The sequence below is a fragment of the Peromyscus maniculatus genome, chromosome 1 (assembly GCF_049852395.1).
Source record: "Peromyscus maniculatus bairdii isolate BWxNUB_F1_BW_parent chromosome 1, HU_Pman_BW_mat_3.1, whole genome shotgun sequence".
NCBI lineage: Eukaryota > Metazoa > Chordata > Mammalia > Rodentia > Cricetidae > Peromyscus > Peromyscus maniculatus.
Genome location: NC_134852.1, coordinates 137,388,181 through 137,400,600, shown reverse-complemented (window position 1 = coordinate 137,400,600; position 12,420 = coordinate 137,388,181). Strand labels below are relative to the sequence as shown.

At 62.0% G+C, this 12,420-nt stretch overlaps 4 protein-coding genes across 9 annotated transcripts; 3 read left to right on the top strand and 1 right to left on the bottom strand.

Annotated features, from left to right (window-relative positions):
* Nucleotides 1-126: 126 nt before the first annotated feature.
* On the top strand, nt 127-3,876 carry Maz (MYC associated zinc finger protein). Of its 2 annotated transcripts, XM_076552811.1 has the most exons (6): nt 127-268; nt 923-1,009; nt 1,083-1,942; nt 2,321-2,384; nt 2,654-2,825; nt 3,674-3,876. In XM_076552811.1, exons 1-6 carry the CDS (start codon nt 233-235, stop codon nt 3,874-3,876), a joined length of 1,422 nt encoding a protein of 473 aa, XP_076408926.1. In that variant the 5' UTR covers nt 127-232. The 2 variants fall into 2 exon arrangements, with proteins under 2 accessions (XP_076408926.1, XP_076408930.1); XM_076552815.1 differs by lacking the exon at nt 127-268 and having other exon boundaries at nt 680-1,009.
* Nucleotides 2,733-6,682, bottom strand: LOC121831792 (uncharacterized). Of its 5 annotated transcripts, none has more exons than XR_006075373.2 (3): nt 5,918-6,682; nt 3,694-4,307; nt 2,733-3,235 (listed from the first exon to the last, which is right to left on the bottom strand). XR_006075373.2 is itself a non-coding variant. In XM_076552850.1 (3 exons), the coding sequence occupies exons 1-2, from the start codon at nt 6,548-6,550 to the stop codon at nt 4,206-4,208; spliced, it is 735 nt and encodes a 244-aa protein (XP_076408965.1). In that variant the 5' UTR covers nt 6,551-6,682; the 3' UTR covers nt 3,060-3,132; nt 4,174-4,205. The 5 variants fall into 5 exon arrangements, 2 of the variants coding, with proteins under 2 accessions (XP_076408958.1, XP_076408965.1); XR_006075372.2 differs by having other exon boundaries at nt 5,720-5,937; XR_013045130.1 differs by having other exon boundaries at nt 2,733-3,132; nt 5,720-5,919.
* Prrt2 (proline rich transmembrane protein 2) lies at nt 6,222-9,775 on the top strand. The gene is made up of 4 exons (XM_006977068.4): nt 6,222-6,338; nt 6,980-7,928; nt 8,316-8,448; nt 8,604-9,775. The coding sequence occupies exons 2-4, from the start codon at nt 7,038-7,040 to the stop codon at nt 8,612-8,614; spliced, it is 1,035 nt and encodes a 344-aa protein (XP_006977130.1). The 5' UTR covers nt 6,222-6,338; nt 6,980-7,037; the 3' UTR covers nt 8,615-9,775.
* Nucleotides 9,776-10,257: 482 nt separating this feature from the next.
* Nucleotides 10,258-12,285, top strand: Pagr1 (PAXIP1 associated glutamate rich protein 1). Its single transcript, XM_006977069.4, has 3 exons — nt 10,258-10,866; nt 11,040-11,122; nt 11,884-12,285. Exons 1-3 carry the CDS (start codon nt 10,394-10,396, stop codon nt 12,081-12,083), a joined length of 756 nt encoding a protein of 251 aa, XP_006977131.1. The 5' UTR covers nt 10,258-10,393; the 3' UTR covers nt 12,084-12,285.
* The last annotated feature ends 135 nt before the right edge of the window (nt 12,286-12,420 follow it).

The window sequence follows — 12,420 nt, the reverse complement described above, 5'->3', positions numbered from 1 at the left end:
CCCTCCCGAGCCTCCCCCCTCCCGCCGGCCCCGCGCGCGCTCGCGCTCGCGCCCGCTCCAGCCTCTTGTGTGTCCTCGCGCCCCCCGCCCGCCCTCCGGCGCGCAGTGTGCTCCGCTCCCCCACCCTCTTCCCCCCTCCCTCCCTGCGCGCCTCCTCCCCGGGCCCCCCTCCCCCACCGCCGCCTCCTCCCGCCCCGGGGTGAGCGCGAGCCACCTCCCTCCTCCCTCCGCCATGGATCCCAGCAACTGGAGCAGCTTCATCTTCCAGGTAACAACCCCCGCCCCCCCCCCCGCCCCTGCCCCCCCTCCCACACCCCCTCCCGCCCGCCCGCCCGCCCTCCCGTCCCACCCCCCCTCCGCGCGCCCGGTGCGCGCGCAGCTGTCCCCCTCCCTCCCTCGCGCCCTCCCCCGCCCTCCCCGAGGCGCCGGCTGGGCGCGCGCGCGCGGCGGGGGCCGAAGCTGCTCCCTCGCTCCCCCCACCCCGCCCCGCCGGGCTCCAACCGCCGCCACCGCCGCCGCCGCCGCCGCCGCCGCCGCCCGGGCCCCCGCCCCCGGCCCCGGCCCCCGGCCCCGCGGGGCCTCTCGCCCCCACCCAGGGGGCGTCGCCGCCGCCGCCGCCGCGCTCCGCGCCCCACAAGACGCCCTCCTTCCCTCCCTCCCGCCGGCCGGGGTGCGCGGGCGGCGGGGCGGCCCTCGGGCCATGCGTTCGGCTCGGCCCAACCCGGCCGGCCGGGGGCGGCGCCCCGAGCCCGGGCCCCGCGCGGCCCGTGCCCCCGGCTCCCGCTGAGCTCCGGGGGCCCCCACCGTGGCCGAGGCCATGTTCCCCGTGTTCCCTTGCACGCTGCTGGCCCCCCCCTTCCCCGTGCTGGGCCTGGACTCCCGGGGGGTGGGCGGCCTCATGAACTCCTTCCCGCCACCTCAGGGTCACGCCCAGAACCCCCTGCAGGTCGGGGCTGAGCTCCAGTCCCGCTTCTTTGCCTCCCAGGGCTGCGCCCAGAGTCCGTTCCAGGTGAGTAGGGGCCGGGCCGGGCGGGCAGGCGCCGACCAGCGACCGCGGCCCACACGGCGCCTTGTCTCTGCAGGCCGCGCCGGCGCCCCCACCCACGCCCCAGGCCCCGGCGGCCGAGCCCCTCCAAGTGGACTTGCTCCCGGTTCTCGCCGCCGCGCAGGAGTCGGCCGCCGCCGCTGCGGCCGCGGCCGCGGCGGCCGCTGCAGTGGTGACTGCACCCCCAGCCCCCGCCGCCGCCTCCACCGTGGACACAGCGGCCCTGAAGCAGCCTCCGGCGCCTCCTCCGCCACCCCCTGCCGTCTCCGCACCCGCCGCCGAAGCCGCGCCCCCCGCCGCGGCCGCCACCATCGCCGCCGCCGCCGCCGCGGCCGCCACCGCCGTCGTCGCCCCGACCTCCACCGTCGCCGTGGCCCCCGTCGCATCGGTCTTGGAGAAGAAGACAAAGAGCAAGGGGCCCTACATTTGCGCCCTGTGCGCCAAGGAGTTCAAGAACGGCTACAACCTGCGGAGGCACGAAGCCATCCACACCGGAGCCAAGGCTGGCCGGGTCCCGTCGGGTGCTATGAAGATGCCCACCATGGTGCCCCTGAGCCTCTTGAGCGTGCCCCAGCTGAGCGGGGCCAGCGGGGGAGGGGGAGACGCCGGGGCTGGCGGAGGCACCGCCGCGGTGGCGGCCGGTGGCGTTGTGACCACGACCGCCTCGGGGAAGCGCATCCGGAAGAATCACGCCTGCGAGATGTGCGGCAAGGCCTTCCGCGACGTCTACCACCTGAACCGACATAAGCTGTCGCACTCGGACGAGAAGCCCTACCAGTGCCCTGTGTGCCAGCAGCGCTTCAAGCGCAAGGACCGCATGAGTTACCACGTGCGCTCACATGACGGCGCTGTGCACAAGCCCTACAACTGCTCCCACTGTGGCAAGAGCTTCTCCCGGTGTGCAGGGGCCTCGGCCGCCCACTAGGCCCGTGGGGGGGGAGGGCAACGAGGTGGCCCGTCTGGCTGGTGGGGAGGCGGCTCCCGCTGCTGGGGACGGGAAGCACTCCCAGGGAGGAGGGGAGCGAGCCTCGCGGTTCCTGGGAGCAGGGGGTGGTACCCTAGAGGAGGTGGGTCTTTGGGCTGCAGGCGAGCTGCCTCTGGGCAGAGAGAGAGAGTCCCAGTTTGAGGGATTTCCTGCCTAAGGGCCCAAGCTGAGGGGGGGGGGGAACGCTGGGGTTTTGGGGAAGGGCCTTTGGAGGAAGCTAGGAAGATTGGAGGCACACCTCCCCTTGGAGCCTTAGTCCTAACCCGCCCCCCACCTCACCATCTCCCTAGGCCGGATCACCTCAACAGTCACGTCAGACAAGTGCACTCAACAGAGCGGCCCTTCAAATGTGAGGTAGGAAGCCCGCCGCCGCCGCCTCTTCTCCTGGTTTTCACGATTTTGATCCTCATTGTAGCTGTCTGAGGTCAACCTCTCAGACCCCCTTTTTCTCTCTCTTTTTGCCTTTTCACTCCATTTTCGCATTTCTCCTTCAAGGCCTGGTCATCTCACGCCCATTTCCTACAGATCAAAGACCCCCAAGGCTCTGATCCCTTTATCTTGCTCCCTTCTCTCCTCCCCGAAGCTTTAACTCTCCTGTGACCCCCCCACGCCCTCCCCCCCAGAAATGTGAGGCAGCTTTCGCCACGAAGGACCGACTCCGCGCGCACACAGTCCGACACGAGGAGAAGGTGCCATGTCATGTGTGTGGCAAGATGCTGAGCTCGGCTTATATTTCGGACCACATGAAGGTGCACAGCCAGGGCCCTCACCATGTCTGTGAGCTCTGCAACAAAGGTACATGCTAAGGGGTGTCGGGAGGGCGGGGGCAGCGTGGGGGGCAGCTAAGGGGTGTCAGGAGGACAGGGGCAGCGTGGGGGGGCAGCTAAGGGGTGTCAGGGCAGGGGGGGCGGGGGGGGCACAGCGGTGGGGTTTCCACGAATGTGGGTTAATGTGGGTTAAGGGCGCTGTAGCCAAGAGCTCGTGGCTTGTAGAGAGCCCTTTAAGAAGCAAGCACACCAGCCTTGGAAGTAACTGGACATCACTAAATTCTGTGCCATGGCTCAGAGGAGACAGTGCCAGAGACTCAACCTCCTGGGTGTGCCTGGGGACAGTGAAGTGGGACATGGTTGCTTTGGAAAGGAGTACTCAAGAAAGCCAGTCCCCGGGGTTTCAACTCTGCAGCCACAAGTTCTTGTCTCCAGCTCCTGGGGCAAGTGGAGTCCATCAGCACGGGTGTAACAATCACACACCCTGCCCAGTAACAGAGAAAGCTGTCTTCATGTGGTTATTCACTAAACGAGCTGAGATTTGGGGCACTGGAGAGGGGGGACACAGCCGTCTCTACTGAGAGTCAACCCTTCAAAGAGCTAGGCCACAGTGTCCTGTCACATGGGAGAGATCTCCCAGGTATGGGGGGAGATCTCTAGATACTGAGGATTAAGAAACAGGCACCCCTCAAACCAGGCCCCAAGCTCAGGGAAGGAAGGGCTCTGTCCCCGTGGAGTAGTTGGCCCCAGCCTACCAAGGACGTGGTGGGAGGAGGACAGTGCCATGTGAGGAGGGCGTCCCCAGCCTAGGAGAACAGCCCTGTCTCTGGGGTCTCCACCAGGCTGACCCCCACCCCCATCCCCCCCCCCCCCTAGGCTTCACCACAGCAGCATACCTGCGCATCCACGCAGTGAAGGACCATGGGCTCCAGGCCCCGCGGGCTGACCGCATCCTGTGCAAGCTGTGCAGCGTGCACTGCAAGACCCCTGCCCAGCTGGCCGGCCACATGCAGACCCATCTTGGGGGGGCCGTCCCTCCTATCCCGGGAGATGCCCCCCAGCCACAGCCTACCTGCTGAGGGGGACCCCTGCACCCACCAGGCAAGGCGTGGGACATGGCTGGGGGGGCAGGATGGGATGTGTGGGACAAGGGAGTTCAAAGGGCCCAATAGGGGATCTCAGGAAGGCCAGGGATGCCAGTCTGTCACTCAGATTAGGGAGACTTGGGGTCCAGAGAGGGCAGTAAAGAATTGCTCTATCTGGGTAAGCAGGCAGGCCAAAGCCTCCGGGGGCCAGATAGGAAGTGAGTAACGGCTGTGTCCCAGGGGATGTAGGGAACTAGTTGGAAAGTCTGGGGTACGGAGCATGTTTCTTGCCATTCAGGTTGTGCTGTGATCCTTGGTGTTTCTCACTGTAGGTACTGGTGAGGTTTGTCCGATGGCGGCAGCGGCGGCAGCAGCGGCAGCGGCAGCAGCAGTGGCAGCCCCTCCCACAGCTGTGGGCTCCCTCTCTGGGGCAGAGGGGGTACCAGTGAGCTCTCAGCCACTTCCCTCCCAGCCCTGGTGAGCTCCAAGTTGATGGAGGAGAGGAGAAGAGTGGAGGGAAGCTCTCTTGGTACAGTCTCCTCTTCCCACCAGCTCCTACTGCTCTCCATCAACCTAGGAGCCTCCAGACCGGAGGAAGAAGGAATTCACTAGGTTTTAACAATGTTTCTCCTGCTCCTTTCTTCTCCCTATCAGAGCTGACCCTACCAACACCTGTCCCTTGAGTTGTGTTGAAGTCCCCTGGACAGTGAGCAGGGGAGGCAGAGGACAGCAGCAGCCACTGCCCTCAACCTTAACCCCTTGCCTTTCCTCCCAGGGATCTGTGAGCCTTTCCCTAGAAGGTCTCGTGCTCTCCTCCTTCAGGCCCCTCCTACTGTCTGCTGCCCTTCCTGGGGAGTTGGTGCTTTCTTTTTGTTGTTGTTGTTTTTCCCAGGGGGAGGGAGGAGAGAGAGGAGGGGGATTAAGATTCTGTCCCAGAGGAGGGATAGGTGGTCTTCTGAGGGGCAGAAGCAGGGAAGGCGGAGGGATGCCTTCAGTAAGGTAGGGTGGTTAAACCCTAAACATCCTACTGGAGTGTCTGTCCAGGGAAAAGCCAAAGGGAGCGTCAGAAGGAGCCACTAGGGCCAGAGGCAGGACAAGAGAGATGGAATCTTGGGGGCCAGGGTGAAGGAGGAGAGCCAGGGACAAGAGGTGCTTCCTGGGGGTGGGGGAATGCAGCCACGGTGTCTCCCCCTTCCCTCTTCCCCCCAGCCCCAGCCCTGGTCTTTTCTCCTCTCTCCCACAACAGAAGCTGTGGCCCTGGCCATGTCATCGTGTCCCTGTGTCCCTTGCATGTTCCCCCTCCCCCTCCCTCCTTTTGCGCAGACCCCATTACAATAAATTTTAAATAAAAATGTGTCTCTGGGTTGCTAAGTTCTCTTCACCAAGCTCCATGTGTGTGCACCTCGTCCATTTTAGGGAGAGGAAGGGTTCTTTGTTGGCCTTCAGCTTAGTCCCAACTTCTCTGGCCCTGCAAACTGCTGACCTCCCCCCTGAGGTATAGTCTCTAGCTACAGCACCGATTTAGGGTGGCCTCAAGAATCCAGAGGCCATGGAAAACAAATTCCAGATCTCTAGGGAATACCCACTGGAGGTTTGGGATGCCCAAGCTGGCCATTCATGGTATCCTCCCTTCCACAACCCAGCAGCAGGCTGCACAGAGCCCCGCCAAATGCCTGCACATTTCAGAGGCCATGGTTGGTGCAGATGCAGAGGGTTGGGTAAACTACTCGGTTCTGTAATGGTGGTCATGGGCTGTTTGCCCTAGCCGTTCCAGGGTGGCCCTGAGCATCTATCTGCCTAGCTTGCTGAATTTCCTTTTTCTGGGCTGTGCTCAGACCTTTCCAGAGACCCTCAAGCTCCCAGCACGCATTGCTGTTGCTCTCCTGGAGTAGGGAGGCTTCAGTTCTGCAGGCTCCTTTCCCTTGAAACCCGACGCGGTACCCTTGCAGCCGCCCCAAACTTAGACCTGTCTCCTTAACCCATCTAGGCTGCTCAGGATGCCTCCTCCCAGTCCTCACTGGTCGGTCTCACAAACCCAGGTCTCGGCCAGGATCCCCCGGTGACCGTTGGGCGGGAGGGGCCGAGGACATAGGAAGGGGGTGCCCCGCCAGGAGGTGCGCGTGAGAAAGGGCAGGGAGGGGGCACGAGTGGTCCCCGGGCCGGTTACCCAGGTAACACGGGGCCTGGCACGAGGTTCCCTTGGGCTGTCCGGGAGGGGCAGGAGGCGTGCTAGGGGCGGGGGCGGCGCGGCAGCAGTGCTGCTTAGGGGAGGGGACCAGAGAAGAAGGGCCGAGCAAACCGGGAGGAGAGAGGAGGGGAGGTCCGCCACCTCCCTTCGTTGCTCAGACTTGTTCCCTCCCGGTCTGCGGCTGCTGCAGCGGCAGTGGCGGCGGGACGGACGCAGGAGCAGTCCCGAGGCTGGCAGCGGATGAGACTGGGACGGACTGAGGCCGCCGGTAGGAGTGGACGACAGACAGCTGGGTGGCATGGGGATGCAGGTGCCAGGCGAACTAGAGGGTGGTGCTGGGTGCGCCATGCCATCGGGAGAGGATCCCCTCCCCCTCGGCTTCATGGAAGACAACAAGGGAACCCCTAAAAGAAGGGCTGAGAAGGGATGCACAAGATGATGCCAGGTCTCTCCAGAAAGGGGCGGGGAGGAAGGGGGCATTTGAGCCCAAATGCGCAGCAAGAAAACCCGCACTGCTCAGGTGGTGCCCGGAATGAAGGGAAGGGTACAAAAGGAGCGGAATGTGTGGGCTTCTCTGTCCGTCTGTCTGTTGGAGTGTCTGTTCTATGCACAGATTTTGATGAGCTGGGGTACCTTCGAGGTGGGGTCTGAGAGTCTGGGTCTTGTTGGGTGTGTTGGATGGGTCCAGGCACAGACCTAGAGCGGTTTCTGTTTAGAAAAGGGTTTATCTTCCCAGGGCTCTCCAAGCAGACTTCAGGTAGAGCACTTCTCCACCAAGGGTGTCCCACCTCAAAGCAAAGGAAACTCCAACTTTTCCTCCTCTCCCTAGGGACAGCACAGGCTAGCCTTGGCCTGTGGTGATGCCAGCCCCTCTTGCCTCCTCACCAAGACTGTCTCCTCCTCTTCCAGGATCTGCCAGTGGGACTGCTGTTTCCCCACGGGTCCTCTCCTATCTCCCTTCTCTAAGATGGCAGCCAGCAGCTCTGAGGTCTCTGAGATGAAGGGGGTAGAAGATAGTTCCAAGACCCAGACAGAAGGACCTGGCCATTCTGAAGCTGGACTAGGTCCTGCCCAGGTTGTAGCAGAGATTCCAGACCAGCCAGAGGCCCTTCAGTCAGGCCCAGATATCACGGCGGCCCCTGTGGACTCAGGACCTAAGGCTGAGCTGGCCCCCGGAACCACAGAGACCCCAGTCGAGGCCCCAGAAACAGTCCAGGCCACAGACCTCAGCTTAAACCCGGGAGAAGAACCCAAGGCCAGCCCCAGCCCCAAAGACGAATGCCAAGAGCCAGCATCCAAACCAGATGTGAACAAAGAGGCTGCAGCAGATCCGGGGCCCGAGCAGCAGTCTGCAGCCCCTCCTGAGCCCATCTCAGAGCCTGCTTGCCAGTTCAACACCCAGGCAGACCCTCAGCCAACTTCCCAGCCTGCTCCTAAGCTACCCCTGCAGCCAGAGGCCCCCACCCAGGAGGACCCTGCCACTGAGGTCCTGACAGAGAGTGTAGGCGAAAAGCAAGAAAATGGAGCAGTGGTTCCCCTTCAGGCCGGTGACGGGGAAGAGGGGCCAGCCCCCCAGCCTCATTCGCCACCCTCAACCAAAACACCACCAGCCAACGGGGCTCCCCCCCGGGTGCTGCAGAAGCTGGTTGAGGAGGACCGAAAAGGAAGGGTTCATAGTGGGCATCCGGGATCTCCTCGAGGGAGCCTGAGCCGCCATCCCAGCTCCCAGCTGGCAGGGCCTGGGGTGGAAGGGGGTGATGGCACCCAGAAACCTCGGGACTACATCATCCTTGCCATCCTGTCCTGCTTCTGCCCCATGTGGCCTGTCAACATTGTGGCCTTCGCTTATGCCGTCATGGTGAGCCCCCCAGGGACCCTGGGCCAGGCATTTGGTGGCTCCCGGCTTCCTGCCTGGGTCCGAATAGAGCCCCAGTAACGACACCTTCCCTCACCTCTCTCTGCATGGATCCCACTTGCCCAGTTGCTGGGCCTTTGCTTGCCTCTCCCCGGGATCTAACCCTCCAGGCCACTCCTGCCCTACCCCTTGAGGCGGGAGGGGAGGAGAAAGGTGTTGCAGACAACCTTGCTGACCCGTGCCCTCTTCCTCCTGCACTCCCAATCCTCCTTCCTTTCTCAACCCCGTGGGGCTGACCGCCTTCCTCTGGACTCTCTCACCCGGTCCCTGCTGGGCTGGCTGCTGCTGACCTGGGCCATGATACCCCCAAACCCCTCACCCTCACCCCAGTCCCGGAACAGCCTGCAGCAGGGGGACGTGGATGGGGCGCAGCGTCTGGGCCGAGTAGCCAAGCTCTTAAGCATCGTGGCGCTGGTAGGGGGGGTCCTCATCATCATCGCCTCCTGCGTCATCAACTTAGGCGGTGAGTGGGGGTCGGGGAGAGGAGCGGGAGGAGCGGAAGGGTTGGCAAGGGCAGCTTTACTAACCCCTGGCCCTGCTCTCTCCTGTCTGTCTTCCCTATTCCTTTGTCTCTCCCTGTCTCCTCCCCTGTCTGTCTGTGGCTCTCCTCTCCCACAGTGTATAAGTGAGGGGCTCTGCCCTGCATTCCAAGACTTTTCTTCCTGTTGGGAGCTGTCTTGGGTCCATCCCTACCCTGGGGGAAGCCCAGTCCATGGCCCTGGCCCCCATCCCTAGGGACCAAGGGAGCCTGAGCAGCCTTGTTTACAGCCTCTTTCCTGCTCCTGCATCCTGCCAGGCTCCCCTGCCAGCCTTAGGCGCCCTTTCTCCCTGCACTTTGGCCTGCGAATCTCCCCTCCTGCCTCTTGGCCTCCCCAACCCTGCACTCTGAAAAACCCCTCTGCACTTCTGGAAGCCTTCCTGAACATCTAAATTGTATTCTGCACCTCTGCATCTCTCCCAGCACCCCCCACCCCCACCCCCGCCCGGCACTTCTTCCTGCCTCTGGCATCCTCTGAACCTTAATTAACCCTGACCTCCCACCTTTCCTTGTCTTGGTATCTAACCCATTCTTCCCTTCCGTAACATCTCTTCCCCTTGCCCCTCCCCTTCTCATCTCCCCTGAGCATCTTCACTCTCTGCCGCCATTCATTCTGCAGAAACTGCAGTATTCGGTCAGGCCGAGGGGGGACCGCCTAGCTAGGGGCTCTGACTGTTCTCTACTGGGGACCACCCGGGCCCAGACCATACTCCGACCCCAATCCCTAAGGTGCCTATTGGGTCGAGAAGTTGGCAAGCCAGGCCTCCCCTGGGGGACTTGCACGAGAGTGGGAGTCCTCCCTCTGAACGTCCCGGGGAGGGAGGAGTGCAGCGGCCTGGGTCAGCCTGGGGTGACCTGCCCGTTTGGGCTTTTTAACCTCCGAGTTTGAAGGTCTGAGGGGTTGGGGCCATTCACTTGCTTTGTACACAGTAGAATTAAAAAAGAAAAAGAGGTGGGGGGGGGAGGACCAAAGTTCTCAGCTGCAGGGAGCGAGGGTGGGAGGGTTGGGGGAGCTCTGTAATTCTCCAAGAGGATGAGGGAGGTTTGCACGCGACAGCCCTCTGAGGAGGCAGGGAGCCAGCTGTGATGCATTTCGGAGTTGGTGGAGGGGTTTTTTTGTTTCCTTTCTTTCAAAAAAAAAAGTTGGGGGAAACTAAAATTCCTTTAAAAAAAATCAAACTGAGTCTCCCTTTTTGTATGCTGAATGCTGCATGATTCTTAAACACCAATAAACAGAATGCATGAGACTCGCCTCAGTTGGTCCCTGTGTTGGTTTGCAGTCCGGGTGCCGCTTGCTGGCAGGCCCTAGCGGGCGAAATACGCATGCGCTGCCGCAGTGGCCATCTTTAGTGTGGGTCGAAGCTAGCGGTGCCTACCGGCCTCTCTGCGCATGCGCGAGCCTTCTGTTTCCTCTTTCGAGTAGCTTTGATTACCGCGGAGTCCCCGCGCGCCATTTCTCTGCGCCTGCGTGCTGCGACCCTGCGCAGCCTGGGAGGCGGGTTTTAGCTCCAGGTTTGTACGGCCGCCGAGTGCACGCGAACTCGGTCTGCGAGGTCCAAGGAAATGAGTCCCGTCCCGGTGGTGGAGAGAGCGATGTGAAAGCCAGGAAGCAGGCGGCCCTTCCCTGTGCGTCTCCGAGCGTGGTTTCCGCGGGCCCCCGGGGACGGCAGGATTCTGGATCTGGATCCGTGGGGTGGGGTCTGTCCTGGCCGGGAGCTGAGCGCCCCCTCCTGGGGACGGTGCTGTGGCCGCAGTCGGTGGTGGGCTGCCTGGAGATTTCGTAGACCCCAGTGGCTCTCAGTCCTTTGGGGGGGAGGCACCCTGGGTCGGTGCTCCAGGCTCCTGTTGTGCTGGGCTTTCCTAGTACTCTATGTCCTTGGGCCATGGAACCACTGCAGGCAGCACAGCGGCGCCTCTGTCTGAAGAAGGGGAAGTGACTTCCGGCCTCCAGGCTCTGGCGGTGGAGGACACCGGGGGTCCCTCTGTCTCGGCTAGTAAGGCCGAGGAAGAGGGGCAAGGAGGTCAGGAGGAGGCCGGGCGTGAGGGATCCAGGGCTGAGGAGGCGCTAGACGCTCCCAGCGCTGCGGGCGCCGAGCGCGCCGAGGGAGACTCGGAAGACTGGTGCGTGCCCTGCAGCGATGAGGAGGTGGAGCTGCCGGCCAGTGGGCAGGCCTGGATGCCCCCACCCGCCGAAATCCAGCGGCTCTACGAACTGCTGGCTGCCCAAGGTACTCTGGAGCTTCAAGCGGAGATCCTGCCCCGCCGGCCGCCCACTCCTGAAGCCCAGAGTGAAGAGGAGAGATCAGATGAGGAGCCAGAGGCCAAAGAGGAGGAGGAGGAAAAGTGAGGCCATAACTTTACACATTGTCCCTGGGACTAATCTCCTGAGCACAGAAACTGGGGGGCGGGGGGGGGCGGGGAGCAGGAAAGGATGCGCCAGCAGGCTGGGGTGTACCGGTAGGTGTTTGAGAGGGGCCACCCTCACCCCTCTTCATTCTCTGTTCACCCTGTCTCAGGCCGCACATGCCTACAGAATTTGACTTTGATGATGAGCCAATGACACCGAAGGACTCACTGATTGACAGAAGACGAACGCCAGGTACGAGTACGAGGGAAGAATTGATGGGAGGTACAGGAAGGAGCATACCCACCGCGGCAGGGTACCTCTGGCTTAGGTCAGCGCCTTACTTCCCTGTAAGAGACCCACAGACCTTCCTATCAAGGTTCCTGTTCCTTTCATCTTCTTGCCAGAAGTCCAAAGCCTCCTGGTCAGTATTCTCCAGAACACAATTATGTAGTGCTGTGTACATCACCAAGAACTGACGGGCGCTATCCCAGCCCACGTGACTTGAATTCATTCTCAGAATCCTTGAGTTCTCTTCCAGCGGGTCAAGTTCCACTAGCTCTGCATCTACGGATCGACCTTTAACCCCACCTCTCTCTTGCTGGACAGTTTCCACAGTTCTGACTGGTCTCCCAGCTGCTGGTCTCAGCAGCCAGAGCGGTCCTTTATAGTGAAGTCCTGTCATTTCTGTGCTTGTAGTCCTGCAGAGGATTCTATTAGAGGGAGGAAGAGCATGTCCAGGGAGAATCTGAGTCGGGTGTCCTCTGTCCCCACCCCAGTGCCCCAGGACCTTTGCGTGCGTGCGTGTGTGTGTGTGTGTGTGTGTGTGTGTGTGTGTGTGTCCGTCCGTCCGTCCGATAGGTATGTTCACTAGCCATCGCATTATGGGTGTCCGTCATCCTGTGTGTGGCCCAGCCCTAAGCATTAGCTGCTCTGTGCTGAGGCCCAAAATGCATGTGTTCAACAAGGTCTATGAGGTACTCACTACCTCAATCCTGTCCCGTTTTCTGCCTTAGGAAGCTCAGTCCGGAGCCAGAAACGTGAGGCCCGTCTGGATAAGGTCCTCTCGGACATGAAGCGACATAAGAAACTAGAAGAACAGATCCTTCGGACTGGGAGAGACCTCTTCAGCTTAGACTCGGAGGGCCCCAGCCCCGCCAGCCCTCCACTGCGATCCTCGGGGAATAGTCTCTTCCCCCGGCAGCGGAAGTACTGACTCTTGCTGCCATGGCCTACAGGTGCAGACTGTTTCCCCCGGGCGTGGCCAGCCTTGCCCAGCCCAGGCTCTGGGGAACTTTGTCACAGAAAAAAGCCTCAAGCTCGCAGCTCAGTGCCTTGCGGGAGAGTGTGTGTTCTGTTGAGTGTCTGTTTGCAGTTCTGAGCTGGATTTGCTGAGTCTAATAAAAGATGCAGACTGATCTTCTCTTAGCAGAGACTGCCACTGAACCCGGCAGTTGTTCTCACTCGGGCAGAGGCAGAACTGTGTTCCTCCACATTGGAATGTTGAAGCCAGATAGAGTAGGGGTGTACCCAGCCATCCTCTGACCAGCCTC